We start from the raw sequence: 16,650 nt of genomic DNA, 5'->3' as shown, positions 1-16,650 counted from the left end.
CGCCGGACTAGAAAAAATCTGGAAACAGGGAGGCCAACCGGATTGGAGGAATGGCCGTAAGCGGCAGGGTTCCAACAGAGGATCTTAGGGGTTGGCCGTGCAGGACCCTGGTCAAGGAAGCCGTGCGCGGCAACTGGGCGCGTAGCATGAGGGTCGGAGCTTGCTCCAGCCCCGAGTGGCTGATAGGGGAGGAAGGATCCGGCGCCCCTTTCGTGCAATAGTGGAGAGAGTTTGCTGGAAGGAACGAAAAGGAGAGAATTGGCCTATGGTGGAGAGTTTGGCCCCAAAGCGCGCGACAAACGGGGGATTTAGTGTCAAGCTTGTTGGTTCTGTTGGGTCGCAGGACACTGGGAGATTGACAACAGCATCGACCCTGAAAGGGCGTCAAAGATATAAATCCCAGAAGTTTCCTCCATTGGCTTCTTCTTCTTCTTCTTCTTCTTTCTTCGCCAGGAGTGAATTCGGTTTCTCTTCACCTCGTCACCCTTTTGTTGATGAGCCTGGGCTGTGATTGGCAGAGCACAGAGACAGCACCTGCCTGACCCCTCAACTGGCAACACTTCAGCAGGAGCCTTGGAGTATCCCGTGCATACCGGTGAGTCCGCCCGAGTCTGGCAGGCAATGAGAGAGAGCAGGGCAGCGTTGATTCAGAGTCGTTGAGCTGCTGGAGCTGGTGATTTGATGGACTGAATCAACTGCAGCCGCGCACTCTCGAGCTAAGGGTGATGGCGCTAGCCAACCTGGGTCTAGCGCGTGACACTGACACGGGAAGCGTTACACAGATCGGTCACCGTGCTGTATCGGCGGCGTATCAAACGGCGTTACCGTACCAAAACGGCGGCAGTGAAGTCACCACTGCACCTGATAAATAAATCGCCCTCCTCTTCTCGCCTGTTGCCTTCGCGCCCTCTCCTCTCCTCCAGAGGCTCACCAGAGAGACCGTCTATCTCCATCCTCTCTTACTTCCCGGCTCCCTCTCTCTCCTCTCGTCCTTCCTCTTCCGGGCCCTCGCTCTCGCTACGTGGTCTGCCCCTCTGCTCTCTTTCACATACTTCCACGCCCGGGTATATACTTTTATCTCGACCATTAAGTTGGCCTCACGTACATACCGGCTGTCTACTTTCGTTACAACTTCTTTTCTTCCTTTCGACACATATATATCCTTCAAGATGCCTTCCATCAAACCAGCTCTCCCTCCGCTCAAAACGCCTAGCAACATTGTATTCCCATCCGAGCTTCGCACCGACTCGAGCACTGAGTCCGCAAGGAATGAGGACAGCGCCTCGACTCCCATCACTCCCCCAGCTGCCTACACAGAGTTCTTAAAGGCACTGTCTCCTATCTTTTCCAACCCAGAGAGCGCCGACAACGTGGACTACTCGAAGTACAGATTCAACCAACATCAACGCAATGCCAACATTCCACGGTCACAGCCCTCCAGCGCAGTCAGTGGGACCTTCAACTTCAATGAGTCCGCGCGGTCAGCGACACTTCCTCCACCGACTCCTCATGGACCAACCCATGCTCGGCGGGAATTCAGCAACCTGCGCCGGTTGCGCATCCCCCCGGCGCTTAGGCATTCGCCAAGTTCAGCGGAGCCTTTGAGGAGCGCTGGGCCTCGAAGTGCTGGGCCTAGGAGCGCAACCGTTGCTCGCTCTCCCTACTCTGCTTACTCTCCATACTCCCCATATTCGCCCTATTCTTATTCTCCCGCAGACTGGAGAATGCGCTACCTTGATGCTCCTCGGACCGCAAACCCGCGAAGTTCCAACCACAAGGTGAGCGTGCGACATGTCGTTACGCATACAGTTACCTATACTACAACGGAACTGGATGCGCCACCAAAAGGAAAGCGAAGAAAGCACGGTCACGAGGACCATGAAAGTGATGAATCTGATTAAACTTTCGTTTTATTCTTTATTTTATTTGTTTGGGTCTCGGTTCTCGGTCTCATTATCCAGGCGTACTGCCGTTGGTCTGGTGTGTGGAGTTCTGGAATGATATTTTTCTTTTCTTTTTTTCTTCAGCGCAGGAACAGTATTCGAACTCTGGCTTTATTCTGTGAATATTCTATGAGGTCAATAGTAATCTAGAAATATTCTTTGCGCTGCAGCGCTCCCAATACACGCTCCCAAATGCCGATTAAACTAGCTTAACTGTTGGCCTGCCCTCCATGATAACTGGCCTGTCACTCCCAAAGTCAACTCTATTTCCTCCATGGGCCCGTCACACTGACAGTGGTAAAGCGATCTCTCGCACAGTCCCTACCCATCCAATAATAAGCCAGGCACAGCCCTCAAAAAATATTCGAATACCTAGGTAGGTATCCAGCCCGAGTCAGCCCTCACATGTCAGACCGGATCACCTTCCCAACCCCCAATCTCCATCTCTCCATCATCACACCCCGAAGTCTGGAACCCTATCGGAGTCTCCGGGCCAAACAAAGTACGTAAACCGTCCCCAATCGACGGTCCCACACTGGGGGGCATGTCATTATCATGAGCTTCCAATCCAATTGCAGTGCCGCAATTCTTTCTTTCTTTCATCCTTTTTAAGGCTAAATAGCTACTACCCGATTCCCCGGTAAACGAATCAGATTTGTGATATGGTCTTCCGAGCTTTGGTTGTGACGAGGCAGACCCATCGCGGCTGTGATTGAACAAAGAATCGACGTTCCCGGTGATTTGGTTGGGACTGCTATTGGGTCGGTTGGTTTTTGGGAAAGTCAATGTGATGCCTCATAGGGTTTACGCGTGGTCACTGGTCACTGGTAATGGTGGGAGTCATTTTCTGGATTGATAGATAGCTCTATCCTTGGGTGGTTAAATGCGTTCTTTGTTTGGGGTCCTGTGTGCACGTTTGGAAAATGGGGTTGTTAGTAAGGCTGCTGGTAATTAGTACGCAGTTACTGGAATCTGTTAATTCTTACCATTTATTACCATGAGTTAATGGTAGATCCATGAAATATGTCTCATGATAAAGTGGTCATCAGGCATACAGTACGTAGAAGGCTGAATAAATTACAACCATACGGTAATCCCAGAACGGTACCCCAGGAAATAAACTTCCAGATCAGCTTCCACGCTGCGAAGTTTCCTGTGTGCCGGAACTTGACTGACAAGTTACAGCCTTGGAACCGGGTTATGTCTGTGCCTGATCCATTCTCTTGACGCTTTGCTCCTCCATCACCCCCTCTTCCTTCCAGGCCTCGTGCTGATCATGTCCCATTCACCGCTGCCCAGAGCGACACTATCTGCTGATAATCGATATTCATGCGCTCGCGCCCACAGCATGGTGGGAACTGGGGTTACTATGGGTCCTTTGATTGGTAGGCAAGACGTGCGTTCGTTATGGGTGACGGTATTATACGAGTTATCGAGGAGGACTAGCAATACTAGTAGCAGTAGTAGGAAGTAGAATGTTCTGTGAAGACAAACCCCCTGTTCTTCTTCAGATAGACAAGCGTGAAGCGACCGAGGCAGTGTCACCCCTCCTATTTTAAAACCGTTTCGAAACATGGCCGCTGATTGATTCAGAGTGGTTTGGGATGGAGATGGCGATGTGATAGGGGTGCGTAGGGTTGTTTCAGCTTGGGAGAACGTCTTCCAAAAATAACCGGTCTACCCACTTTGCTGGGTGGGAGATCTCGGTCGGTATTCAGGGACCGTACGGCGTAATACACGACATTACACTCGAGCGGTTTGCCTCCAAAGTAATATAGTACGCAGTGGAGATTATTCAGTTAGTAGTAATGCCACCCACCGTGGGCCACTCAGTCTGCCAGTCCCTCCTGACAGCCTGGAGGAACTGAACAATTGCCAGAATTATTCAAGAGAAACACCCCTCCTCCATCAGCATCCAGCAGGCAGAGATCGACCAATCAGCAGGGGTCCAGGACAATGGACATCGTGGCAGCTGCAGTTAAGCGCCGGCGCTATTCCGCTTTTGGAGCGAGCGGCCGCTGGATGGTTGATGACTTGATGGCTTGATGGACTCATGCCCCCTCCTTTTTGCCTCTTTTGCTTCCATTGGATGCTGCCATGGAGGAGGCGTGGAGATGGATGTGATTTTCGGATGGTCGGCGCTAAACTGCACAAGGCCGTCAGCCTTTCCTGGCAGGAGCCTGTCTACGGACGTCCAACTGGACGGGGTTTGGCTTGAGGCCTTTCCAATTGTTTCACGGTCCTTGAGGGGAAGTGCTTTGGGTCTACGTATTGATTGCGGTTGTTGACACTTATCACCCCGGTAGATGATCTTCTTGTGAAGAAACCGGCATCGTGACGAAAAACAGCCGCCGGTCTGAGCCCTCCAGTGTGCAGGATTCAGGAAGGTTTCCTGCAAATGCACCTCATCACACCTGGCCTCCCCATAATTGACGCCGTGATCGCACACCCTGGCAAGGCTCTGCAGGTCTCCAACATCGTCCACCACCCAGAGCGCTTTCCCCCCTCCTCACCACTCGGCGATCCATCCAGGGTGGGCGCCCTGTGATGAATCTGCACCACCAAAAGTGGCCGCCAACCACCCACCATTGTCAGCTTCATGCAGAGTCCGACCCGTAATATAGATTATTTACTCCGAAAGGTAACTCTTGACACTGCTGCAGCCTGCATTCCTTCGTGAAGAAGTGAACAATAGCCAACAATGGGCTGGTCTGCTCCCCGCACTACCTCCCCGTTCTGGAATGGATGGCCTTCTCGTCTCGTCCATTTGCCCTTGTGCTTGCAATGGTGAGGGGCATTCTTCACGCACGGTCAGCAAGCTGGTGTCTTAGGTGACACCTCGAAGTAAAGATCGGCTGGGTATGGCCGTATGGTTTGGGTATTACTGTCCTTGAGACAGTCGGCATGGATACAGCTCCAAGGAGGGGTACTGACAACCATTCATGACGTGGTGTTCTCGTCTGTCTAAGACAGCGTGGGCTTGTCGGCCAAGTAACGAGGCACTTGATGATCTCCATGACGAACAAACCCTCCACTCTGCCGAACAAAGTGCTTGAAGTGCCATTGTTGGTGGGCGCTTCGCTTGAGTCCCCATACGTCACTCAGCCAACCAGATGATGAACAATTTCAAAAGCTGGATTTGTGTCACGTCAGAGGCCAGAATAGATGGTTACTGGTCGGCAGTTGACAGCTCAAAAAAACTCTCCGGCCAATAGGTGATTAGAGCGCCTGTGAGACGTCTGGTGGTTCGTCAGCCTTTCAGTTTTTCGTGAATGATGGGCGAGTGATATCTCGGCCTGAGGCAGATACGTCAGCTTCTCGTTATATCCAGCCGGACATTATTTGCCGAATAGCACGTCCTCTCCCCCGATTGGACACCAGACGTTGATTTTTGAGAGACAGGCCCAAGCAGCGCCAGGCCCCTCCTCTGTAGAAACCCTAAACGGATTCACTTGCAAGTAGGGAGTAATGATTTCGTATTCGAGCCTTCTTAGTCAGAATACCGCAGTGGAACGGATAAGCACATGTGAGGCTGACTCTCGAGGAGGGGTTGGTGACTGGCCAGTGGTCAGAGGTCAGGCAACAGCGCGTTTTGCAAGGACGATCCACTGGTGGCAACTGAGTGGGACAGATACAGCGACTCTCCAGTCCGGCGACCCAAGTCAGCACTATTTCTGGCTCAAAGTCTCGAATGATCGATTTCGAAGGCTGGTCTTTGTGTACGGGTCGAGACTCGGGACCGGGAAGAGCGGTCACAGGTCAACGATGACACAGAGCCTCATGATCGTGGGCGGCCAGAAATATCGAGTCTCGACTGATCGAATCAGGGCCGTTTTCATGGTTTCTTTCTCCAGGCTGACAAGGTTGACCCGGAATTGGATGGCACCGAAGCATACTTGTCTTTGTCGGCCGTTCACCGCCACGGTCTGTTCCTGGCGACGCAGGCTGATTCTTTCAGCGGCCACCGGACTTGGTCTCGAGCCGTTATATCCGGGCAATAAGTCTTGTCTCAGGTGATCAACTGCGGTGGCAATGATTCGCAACGACGGCGCGCAACGAGACGGCGGCGGGCGAGAAGGCGGGCATTTGTATGTGCTGAAGCAGAGAGAAGCGAGAGCCAGAGGACCGCCAAGGATCTAAAATTAGCAGCCAAGGACCCCTCAGTGACAGTCCGAGATCCATAAATAACAACAGGCATGCTCATCCACCACCAGAGGCACCATGGCCGGGATGCTGTTGCTGCTGCTCTCCGCCCTCTGTCCCGTCCCGTGATTCCCTCCTGACTGCAGCCATCCAGCCTCTTCCGTCTCCCAACACTGCCAACGTCTCGTCATCTTCAGATGCTGCAGCGCGCGTTTATCTGAGTGCACTGTTCCCGTCATCCCGCCTCCCTCCTTCTGGATTCCTTCCTATTCGAGAAAAGCCTCCTTTCTTTTCTTTTCCTCCCCCCTTTGCGCCCATCCTCCCCCCCGCCAACTTCCGCCATGTCTCTGCCGACTCCCTTTACACCAGATAGCGAGTTCACCTCGCTCGAGACTCCGCGCGGTGGCAGCGGCAGTCTGTCCATCACTGCTCTCGCCCGCTTCGAGTTCGAGGCCGGCAAGGGGAACGATGGTACCAAGATCCTGATGGTCGAGTGGGAAGACGATGACTGGAGCCGCTCGTCGCTCTCACCTGGTGGCTCCTGGAACGTGGAATGGGAGGGCAAGAAGGCCATTCTTCCGGCCGACGAAAAGGCCGGCAACAACACTCGACGACTGTACTTTCTGCTACCCCCACATGTCACGATCCCACCAGCGATAAATCTGTCTTACAACCCGCCGCACACCCCGTCCGACGCTGAAAAACCGAATCCCATACAACTGAACCCGCTCCCCGCTATCTTTCCACCTGAGCTCGGGGCCGATGGCCGGTCGGCTGGCAAGAAGGGTGTTTTGCACACCATCTGGGCCAAGAAGCGGATGCAGGTACTTGAGAAGGAGATCCGTGAGGAGTCGTTGAACAATGTCGAGGGAATTGCCTTGCATATGGCCGTTCAAGAAAAAGAATGGATCGAGGACAATTTTGGGCTGGGGCCGGACGCCCACAAGAATTCCGTGCAGAACCAAGATCCGAACTATCCAATGGGACCAGCGACGCCTGTATCGCCGAGCAGTGGAGGAAAGCTGGGAGAGAAGCTGCGGGGGCTGAAACTACAGACAAGCCAGCGGGAACTCTCTGCGACGGAAGGTACTTCACATCTTGCCCACCAACTATCTTGACCCTTACGCTGACCTATTCAGGATCGCATCTACTTTCCCCGCAATCCCCTGACGTCGCCGTGTCTTCGTTCAACTCATTCCACAGCATGCAGCCGTCTATCCCAAGGTCTACTCCTTCCTCAAATCCCACCTCCAACCTGGCCTCAGAGCCCGTGAAGACGGTAGCTCACTACCCCCCGGAGTCTCTCCAAGCCCAGCAAAGCGTGGGCTTTAGCAGCGGGTTCGCATCGATGGGCGCGGTTGCACCCAGTACCAGCTCAGGCTCAGATTCCGGCGAAGATCTGTTCGCCAAGGCGTTGAGCCCTCGGTCTCCAGACCTACCACGAAGTCCATTCTCATTTAGCCCTGAAACCCTGCATATGTGATCACGAACCTGTTACGTTTCTTATTTCCCTCTCAGCATGATTCTTTTTGGCTTCATCTCGTTATATAACCGTGCCATAAAGCACCGCGTGATTCCCCCGACAGCATTTTGACATGAAACAAACACCATGTTCACCAACAAAACTCATCGAGTCGAAAGTCTCATGTACATAGAACAATCTAGTAGATACCATCTTCTTTTTTTTTCCCTATCCTACCCTATCAGCAAGCTTATAACAATAGCACCGACCAACCTCCTCTGTCCGACACAACAACCAAGTTACAACAGCTAGCCCCTCTTAGTTAGCCTTCTTCTTATTTCCCTTCGCCTTCCCCTCCCCTTTAGCCGCAAACGACTCATCCTCCTGCGCATCCTTCCTCTCCGCATACCACTGCCCCGCCTGCAACACCAAAACCCCAACCAAAACCAGCGCCAAAATCGTATTACTCGCACTAAGCACCTTGAGACTATCCTCACGCCCCAGAATCTGCGCCGCCTCCTCGGGGTTCGCCGCAAGTTCCGCGCCGTAAAGGCCGCCACTCGCCAGTCTCAGCCCCTTGACGATATTCGCAATGTACACCGTGATGCCGCAGGCGTAGAGGACCAGCGACGCGCCGTCGAAGAGCATGTTCGATTCAGAGGGGCGCCATAGCTTCATGATGAGCCCCGCGAGGCCGAGGAAGATGACGATGTGCAGCATCCGGGGGATGAGCGGTGGGGAGGCATGGAGTAGGCGGAGGTGGTTTTCGAGGGAGTCGTAGGCGGTTGAGACTGTTGGCGAGGTGGACCAGAGGATTGGGTAGTCGTAGGGGAAGAGGGAGAAGATTATGCCGAGGAAGAAGCTTGTTGCTGTTTTGGGTATAACATTGTTAGCAGGGTAGGCAGGACTGGGTTCTGGGGGGAGGTGGGTTTGGTAATTGAGGCTTTCGGGTTGGTTGGCTGGGATGGGGGTCTAAGGCGCTCGCGTGTCTGGTCCGGGGACTGGAGGGTACGTACGGCAGACGATTAGGAAGGTCGCGAAGGACCCGTAGCGGAGAGTCATGGTGATGGGTTGTGGAGAGACTTCTCTGGAGGGGAAAGAGGGGAGAGGGGAGAGGCGACCGCGCAAAAGGAGGAGGTTGAGGGCAAATGCGGAGGGGAATGCGAAGTGGAAAGTTGTCGCCTTCAGGGCTGACGCCAAGCCCCGTCCGTGCCTTCTCGGCGACTAATACGACAGACTACCCGAGGCTTATGGAGGTGGAATTGGATGAGTATCTTCGAGGTCAAAGGCTGTGGATATTACATTTGCTGTGTATTTTCCAGCTAGCTCAAGATGTAGTCATGATAGTTCACTAAATATAACAAATGTGGTATCTCCGCTGAATCCCAATCGCAATGCATAAATCAATTCGACATGAGGTAAACAAATCAACCATATTATCTTTGATATCGTGGAAGTAGTTCGTCCCCATTTGCAGCCCCTCCAACAAGGTGCTGATCATCCTCATCGTCGTGGAAAACAGGTGCACTTGGTCCGTCGTCCGCGCGCTCAGTACGGGGAGCGTCCGGGTCATCTGGCGCACTGGCTTCCATCAGCAATCGCTGCCGCTCCATTTCCTGTTTATCTTCTCCTGGCGGTTGCGAGGGTCCAAGGACAGGCGTAGAGCTGCTTCCTGGAACTACTGTCTGCACAGACTCGGCCGACACCAACGCCGGGGACATCCCGTTCATACCATTCACGCCCGGCGATGGGACATGGTGGTAATCATCAAGGTTATCCTCTTCCGGGATTACAGGAGCGGTAGGCATTGCTGTATCCGCAGCCGACGAAGGCCCGGCTTCCGAGACGCCTGGTGGTTGGCTGGGCAGAAGAGTCTGTTCAGCCTGCCGTAACCGCGCCTTCTCGTCCATCGGTTCATCCGATGGTGGGCTAGGCAGTGCTCCTCCGCACACTGGATAGTTGTTATCCACTTGTGGCTGTTCCGGGTAATCTGACCATTGGATATGATCTTGCCCATATCCAACAGGATCGGGCATAGGGTACTCCGAGTCCGGCCCGGGCACATGGTCTTGGTAGTCGGGTGCCCAGAATTCTTCCCCATCTGTAGCAGTAGTAGCTGGGTTTTCGGCAGATTGTTGGGTGTCTGATCCCTCCCCAGTAGATGAAGTGCGGCGACCTTCACTTTTTCGTCTTTGCGTATCTCGTGTCCCAATTACCACTTCAAAGGCCACAGCAACGACTCCTTTTTCACGGCGGATCTGGTCGGTATCCAAAATATTACCTCCCCAGTTGGCTGTGATCGCACTCCCATTCGTGTCAGTTGGATCTACTATTTTTCCATTTGAGGAAAAGTTGCCGCCAGAAGAAACAAGGTTGAAGCGTGGTCGAAAGCGTTCCGGCGATGTCAGCTTGCCGCGAAGATCGACGACAACCTCAACATAATATCTGAAGTTGATCATACCGCCCGGTGTCCGAGTAATAGTGGGAAACGCGTCTTCTGGAATGCGAATTGAGGTCTTGATGTCAGCTGTCAAAGTCGAGGGATCAACAATCAATGGCGCAAATGTTTGAGTCAAATCTTTTCGGAACACGCTGCTGGCGCGAGAAGTACCAATGGTAAGTCCGCCCAGGCCTGTCCGGGAACGGGGATAATAATCCTCGTAAACCGGCTTTTTACCCTCAGTCGTAGATCCCACTGGGATGGCGGGGTGAAGGTCGATACGGCCTTGGCGATAGAGGGTTATTATGATTCCATGCGCACTGCGCACCTGCTTAGAGTGATTAATGGTAATTTTTATCGGCAGTGTATCGCCAGGCAGCACGCCAGCGCGCAGAACTTCAGTCTTGGCGGTAATTATTTTCTTGTCAGACACAGAAGGGGTGACGCTCCGGGCTTCACTATTTCGAACACCGCTACTCACGGTTGACCCGGGATCTGTCACAATCTGAAAACTCTGGCTGCTGTTGCTGAGCCGACTAGATGAGCTGACGTTGCTGGGTGCCGGGCTGAGAGGAGGCCGATTCTCCGGGGCAGCAGACCCCCCGGTTGGCGATGGCTCCAATGACCCTGATTCAGGTGCGTCGGAACCGGCCGTTTTGGTTTTTGCTTTCGATTTGGAACGCTTTGAAACAGGCTCAAGGGTGACTACCCGAGCCTTGGGTGGCGGAAAACCCGCGATATCAATACTTTCTAGTAAATTAACGCGCCTTCGGCATGTGACGGTGGGATTTATAGTTGTAGGTTTCGTTAAGGTGGACGTAAGCATATAGGAGATGGTGCCTCTCTCGAACTACGTGTCATATTGTGTTAGTGGTAATGGTCAGAGCTGAAATCTGAAGGGGGAAGACAAACGCTGATGCTGCTGGGTAGTGCATATGGCGGGAAAGACATCTCAAACCGGAACTTGTAGATTCCTTCCTTAAGACGACCTTCCCCGCAGAGAACCACCTCGTCTTCAAACAATGTTGCGACCCCATTGCCCAAGTACTCGGCGCCTCGGCGCCCGCGCCCAGGGCCGAGGGGCCCAATATCCGGAGGTGTCTCACCGACCGGGACATTGTTCTTGAAGACCTTGACGATTCCAAGCAAAGAGATAACCAAATGTGTAATGCGAACAGGGCGAACGACTGTGAGAACAACAGTTCCCTTGATAACGTCGCCGGGGAAATATGAGCGCCAAGGGTCGTCTGGTTCGATATAGTAATCGGTTACGCCGCGATTCCGTTGGCCGAGCTGCGAGCGAAATTTTGATAGAAACGAAGAGCGACCCCGACCGAGCGGCGAAGAAGATTGGGTGGGGACGGGATTGACGGACATGACATATGAACACCTCGCCCTGTCCATCAAAGGGCGAAGAGCCTCACAATATCACAGAAAGAGGTATGAGGTGAGAGAAACGGAAAGCTCTGGGGTTGTTGGTATGGGCCGGGATGTATGCGAACAGCACGCGGTTGAATCAAGCCAAATGACGGAAGACCGATGCAGGTACTTAGACAAGAGCTCTACAAAGCAAGGGGGCTCCGATGTCAAGAAACAAGAGCGCAGAAGGGAGGAACAATCGAGGGTAATGCAGGTCGAAATTCTCCGTTCCAACAATCCACCGACAGTTGGACCTAATCTGGCCGTCGGGCGCAAAACCTGTAGTCCAACCACAATTAAAGCACTGCGGCGCGAGATTGTGCTTCGAGACCGTCCACTGCGCGGCCCAGGCCAGACTCGCCCAAGTAGCGGATGGGTAATCGACAGACAATTGTTTCACACACTGGCCAGCGAAAGAGGGGGGCGGAGGAATGTACAGGGCGAAGAGAAGATGAAGGCGGGAAGGTGTCAGGGAATCAGGAGTCGAGACGACAGGTCGGCATCATTTCACGCGAGGTTCCGACCGAGAAAGATTGACAGTATCAAGTACGCGTCCCCTTTCGAAGCTCGATGAGATGTTTCTATCGTAAATCGGCGTCGAGGGAGAGAAGCCGCGGCGAGATGTGTCGAGGAGAGGGGTGAACGGAGATGAAGTGTTCGGAAAGGGACGGAGAAGCGTGTCGAACACAGTCGATTCGGGAGGGAGGGAAGGTGGAGGTCGAAGGGCTGCGAGGAAGGGAGGCAGCAGAGTAAAGAAGTAAAATACAAAGGAGACAAGACGCGAGGAAGAAGGGAGCAGGCCGGGGGTAGCAGAGAGGGAGAGGGAGCGAGAGAGAGGGAGAAGAGTTCGCGATAAGCAGGCGGAGAAGGGGAAAGGCCAACGGAATTCGCGTGGTGGCAGTCAAGCTTCTCTTGGGTCCAACGTAGTTCGGGGCTCGGCGCCTCCACTTCTCTCTCTCCTCAACTGTCGAGATTCATGACAGCGATCAGCGGCTTGGGATTCTGGTACGCTTTATTTGTCTTTGATTCGGTTTGCTCCTTATCACCTGGGACAGAGCACCGGGGATTATCCCAGCATTTAGGTAATCACACGCGACAGCCTCTGAAACGACAACGACCAGTCCAGCCCTCGCTAGTCCGCAATACTAGACTCGCATCTTGACTCGTGTAGGCAGCGAGTTATATTAACAATTCGCGCAATCCCTCCCCCTCCACATATTCGTCCCCATAGCACTCCCTTTGCACTGCCTGTATTATCTCGCGATCTCCGCCAGTTATTTTCCTCACGTACTCCTCCAGCACGTAGATATTGTCCGTCCACATCTGCGCCCGCTGGCGGTACTCGTCAATCTCCTCCCTCATCTGCCCAATCCCCTTCCCCTCCCCGGTAGTCTCAGCCGACTTCCGTTCAGCGAGCAGGCGATTTCTCTCCAGCTCCAGACCCTTCTTCTTTTCCAACAGCGCCTCCCATTCCGCCTCACCACGCTTCCCAAGCGCCGCAACCTCTTTGTCCCTCTTCTTCTTGCGCACGGCCAAATCCGCTTCGGCTCGCTTGCAGTTGGCTTGGACCCGCTCCACATCCTTTCGGAGCTGAGTCAACTGCCTCTCCCGTTCCTTCTTCTCATCCCCACCAAAACACCAGTACCAATTGCCGCTGCCGATCTTCTCCACGCGGATCTTGCCCTCATCAGTGAGCTCTTGGATGTATTCTTTCACTTGTATCCCATTGATCGAGGCCACGGAGGGGAGCACGTGTTCGAGATCTTTGAGTGTGTGGCAGGTGCGTGTGGAGCGGATGTGGGAGAGAATCAAGCCTTGCTTGGCGGTCTTGGAGAGTTTGGGGGGCTATATATAGTTCATGATTATATTAGGACTAGGTATGCGGTTTTTAGATGTTTGTCAAAACGAGACGTACCATTGTGATGGATTTGTGCGATCGCTGATGAAAGTGAGTATTATTAAGGGTTTTTGAGCAGCTGAAGGGCAAAGCACGAAAAATGATTGCCTAAGTTCAGGTCGTAGTATTCTAGATTGAAGGTATAAGAGAATCGACTAGATTATCTATCATAGATGACTTTGAGCTGATGGAGGGAAGCGTTGGAAGACGCTGCGTGGTGGTGTTGACAAGAAGACTTGGCAATAGGAGGCAGCCAGAATCATGAGCACAACTGCTGCAGCCATGCTTTTGTGCGTGATGGGATGACACAGAGGTTTCATATCTACAACTTAAGAGTTCAACACTGATGACCGCCAATTACATTATGTCCCCCTCCAGCAGGGTTAAATAATGCCGTTCTCGAGCAATGACTATGCTGGCTTTCCAAAGTCTCTGCACCTTCAGACGTTATGGCGGACTTGACCTGTTAACCAGTCACCAGCCTAGGTCTTTCCTATCAACCAGAAGTAGATACATCCAAAGAAAATGCAGGAAAGAGAGCGGTTGGCGCGCAAAGTCGGAAATCTACGCTGGGGCGTCCAATTTCACTGGCTAATTTGAAACCAGCTAAAGCCCCTCAGCAACATACATACGATGAAATCTTTCGGACGGCTCGAAATTCCATCACCGAACCTTAACACATCGGATGTGCCAGCACTAGCTTCGAGGCCGACGCATTCCTTACCTAAGATAACTCCCGGGAAAGTGGATGTGGTATCCGAGAAGCGATAGTCAGATTTCAGTCCCAAGTTTTCCGTAGGGACCTCGGGATAAGGCAATGGCGGTGGCCGTCTAACGTCGGGGAAAAATCGCCGCGCGTAGCCTAGGCCGCTCGACGACCCTATGCTCAGCTGCCATGCAGGTATCCCGCGACAGAGTCAGTACAGACTGTTATAGCAGCCGTGCTTCGAATAACCGTTACATTCACTGTATGGAGATCGCTCATGAGCCTCGCCGTCCAGCTTCAGGCTCCGTATCGATATCAGTAGTAGAAGCCCGGCGGGTCAATCTCCGCTTCTTAGACCGTTTCTTCCGTTTCACAACACTATCCAGATCTTCACCAGAGCTCGCATAGATGCTGCTGCGCCGACTATTCGCCCGTTTGCGTCCCATCCTCCGCCCAAGTTTCGAGGTCGGCTCGTCCGCGGGCAAATCATCCCCTTCAACCAGCGCCAAGTCACCAGTGTCACCTAGCGACTCCTTGGCCAATTCCTCAAGGAGCACGCCCATGAACATCAATGACTTCCCGTTCATGCTATACTGGTTGGCTCGCCCATTCGGCCCAAGTGCCTGGTCGTAATAGTCCGCGGTGTAGGCGTGGATGGACTCCAGGAGCTCGGAGCTGGGAAGCGGCTGGTCAGCCGGCAGATTCTCGTGCGCGAAATATCGGTCCGTCTCCTCGTAGCGGACTGGCATGCCCTCTCGACGGAACAGAACCTCCTCTGGAGGGAGGGCCCGGCTACTGGATGATGCTGTGTCGCGGTATTTAGAGGCGTACGGAGTGGCGGGTATAAACCCGTGCGCATTCACGCGACCTTCCCAATATCAGTACGAATGTTTGTAAAGACCAATTCGTAGAGCTACTAACCAGCGACAGCATCGTAAACATTTGCCCGCCGCTTCCGCTGCCTTTCAGCGGGACGTTCTTCTTGGTCTTTATGGGTGATGCTTTCGTCCAAGAATTGCGATCTGTGGGACGACATTATCTTAGTGTTATCTTGGAAATCCACGCATTAAGCTATCTTCCATTGTGAAGGTCAAGTCGTCACTCCGCTCTTCGCGGGTAAAGAGATTGAAGCTCAAGCTTTCGATCTGAGATTAGATAGGAAATCGGGCCACGTGATGTATTATATTATGTAATACAGAGCAGTTCCTGGTTAGGAAAGGCGTATTGCAGGCCTACGATCCAAGTGAACAACGCTTCAGCTATTCCCACTATTTCAATGGTTTCCTCAATGAAATAAATGAAATAAATGAAATAAATTGGGTCATAATTCTCATTAGACGACGAAACTAACCCAGATTAGCCTGAACCACGGTCGGATAGTCGGACAGATTGCGGACACTTTGGTGCTCGAGCAGATCGGAGACGATTCTCCCCGCCGCTTACCAATGATGCTTATTATCAAGCATGGGGGCCATTCATCACATCACATGGGAGTTTCAACTTGTTCAACTTGACATTCCAAAGTATAAAAGAAACCAGAATAATCACCATGTCACACAAAACCTGCAAGCTTAGAAGCTCTACTATACTCCTCTCTACTGATACTACCTTGGTATAACCGATTCCCACCACCATCACAGCTCAATTCCAAATGTCTCTCAAATATCTCATAACCGGCGCAACTGGTGGCCTCGGTGAGCAGGTCCTCAATTACTTCGTGGACAATGTCGACCGCTCCCAATTCGCCGCGGCATCCTCCTCGGACAGAAACAGAGCTCGCTTTGAAGACCGCGGAATCGCGTTCCGGCATATCAACTACGAGGACGAGGAATCGCTCAATTCGGGGTTACACGGTGTTGAGAATTTGCTTTTCGTGAGCACGAATGTTTTCGATAATGAGCGACGTGATAAACAGCATCGGGGGCTCATAAATGGTGCCAAGCGGGCGGGCGTAAAGCATGTCTGGTATACATCGCTTGCGTTTGGTGGCTTCTCGGATAATTCCAAAGCTGCTGTTCAGCAAGTCCATCTCATCACGGAGAAACTCCTTAAAGAGTATGTATTCTTTCCCAAGACAAACCTTACCTTACTAACCATTGCAGATCCGGTCTCACCTACACTGCCATCCGAGAAGGCGTGTACGCAGAAGCCTTCCCTGTCTTCATTAACTGGTATCCAAACACTACAGCCGTCCAGCTCCCCGCAGACGGAGAGATAGCCTGGACTCGACGCACAGAGCTCGGCGAAGCAACCGCCCGAATCATGATCCGCGGCGGGTACGAGAACCAAACCGTACTGTTTACTTCAGAAGAGACGATTACCACAAAGCAGCTAGTGGATATACTCAATGAGACGACTTCTCGGCAGGTGAAATTCGAGATTGTCTCGTCTGAGGAGTATGTTCGTGTGAACGGTGCGAATGATCAGGGTGGGAAGCCACAGGCGTTCTTTGAAATGGTTGCGACGTGGTGGGAGGATATCGCAAAGGGGGAGCTTCGGACGACAGATGGGTTAATGCGAGATGTTCTTGGGAGAGAGCCGACGAGGCCCAGGGATGCTATCAAGCAGCTGTTGGCCGAGAATAGGGATTATACCTGGCACCAGAACTATGCGCGATCATAATACCTGCCGAGTTTAATA

The 16,650-nt window shown here is 52.8% G+C and overlaps 7 protein-coding genes across 7 annotated transcripts; 3 read left to right on the top strand and 4 right to left on the bottom strand.

Moving 5' to 3' along the window:
• Positions 1–1,169: 1,169 nt before the first annotated feature.
• Positions 1,170–1,901, top strand: ASPVEDRAFT_25231 (uncharacterized protein; the record flags this gene model as incomplete). The annotated part of the gene is made up of 1 exon (XM_040809759.1): positions 1,170–1,901. One exon carries the CDS (start codon positions 1,170–1,172, stop codon positions 1,899–1,901), a length of 732 nt encoding a protein of 243 aa, XP_040664107.1.
• Positions 1,902–6,427: 4,526 nt separating this feature from the next.
• ASPVEDRAFT_50076 (uncharacterized protein) lies at positions 6,428–7,569 on the top strand (the record flags this gene model as incomplete). The annotated part of the gene is made up of 2 exons (XM_040814257.1): positions 6,428–7,172; positions 7,226–7,569. 2 exons carry the CDS (start codon positions 6,428–6,430, stop codon positions 7,567–7,569), a joined length of 1,089 nt encoding a protein of 362 aa, XP_040664106.1.
• A 297-nt stretch (positions 7,570–7,866) lies between these two features.
• Positions 7,867–8,610, bottom strand: ASPVEDRAFT_80000 (putative secretory component protein shr3; the record flags this gene model as incomplete). Its single annotated transcript, XM_040816795.1, has 2 exons — positions 7,867–8,417; positions 8,565–8,610. 2 exons carry the CDS (start codon positions 8,608–8,610, stop codon positions 7,867–7,869), a joined length of 597 nt encoding a protein of 198 aa, XP_040664105.1.
• A 374-nt stretch (positions 8,611–8,984) lies between these two features.
• rim8 (pH response protein PalF) lies at positions 8,985–11,365 on the bottom strand (the record flags this gene model as incomplete). The annotated part of the gene is made up of 2 exons (XM_040806200.1): positions 8,985–10,838; positions 10,901–11,365. 2 exons carry the CDS (start codon positions 11,363–11,365, stop codon positions 8,985–8,987), a joined length of 2,319 nt encoding a protein of 772 aa, XP_040664104.1.
• A 1,212-nt stretch (positions 11,366–12,577) lies between these two features.
• On the bottom strand, positions 12,578–13,769 carry ASPVEDRAFT_453036 (putative GAJ protein). Its single transcript, XM_040813251.1, has 2 exons — positions 13,323–13,769; positions 12,578–13,252 (listed from the first exon to the last, which is right to left on the bottom strand). The coding sequence occupies exons 1-2, from the start codon at positions 13,323–13,325 to the stop codon at positions 12,587–12,589; spliced, it is 669 nt and encodes a 222-aa protein (XP_040664103.1). The 5' UTR covers positions 13,326–13,769; the 3' UTR covers positions 12,578–12,586.
• Positions 13,770–14,285: 516 nt separating this feature from the next.
• On the bottom strand, positions 14,286–15,046 carry ASPVEDRAFT_50072 (uncharacterized protein; the record flags this gene model as incomplete). The annotated part of the gene is made up of 2 exons (XM_040814256.1): positions 14,286–14,878; positions 14,932–15,046. 2 exons carry the CDS (start codon positions 15,044–15,046, stop codon positions 14,286–14,288), a joined length of 708 nt encoding a protein of 235 aa, XP_040664102.1.
• Positions 15,047–15,661: 615 nt separating this feature from the next.
• Positions 15,662–16,632, top strand: ASPVEDRAFT_126322 (putative NmrA-like family protein; the record flags this gene model as incomplete). Its single annotated transcript, XM_040806358.1, has 2 exons — positions 15,662–16,065; positions 16,113–16,632. 2 exons carry the CDS (start codon positions 15,662–15,664, stop codon positions 16,630–16,632), a joined length of 924 nt encoding a protein of 307 aa, XP_040664101.1.
• Positions 16,633–16,650: the final 18 nt, after the last annotated feature.

This window comes from Aspergillus versicolor, assembly GCF_001890125.1.
Source record: "Aspergillus versicolor CBS 583.65 unplaced genomic scaffold ASPVEscaffold_2, whole genome shotgun sequence".
Classification (NCBI taxonomy): Eukaryota; Fungi; Ascomycota; class Eurotiomycetes; order Eurotiales; family Aspergillaceae; genus Aspergillus; species Aspergillus versicolor.
This window is presented reverse-complemented; position numbering and strand designations above follow the sequence as displayed.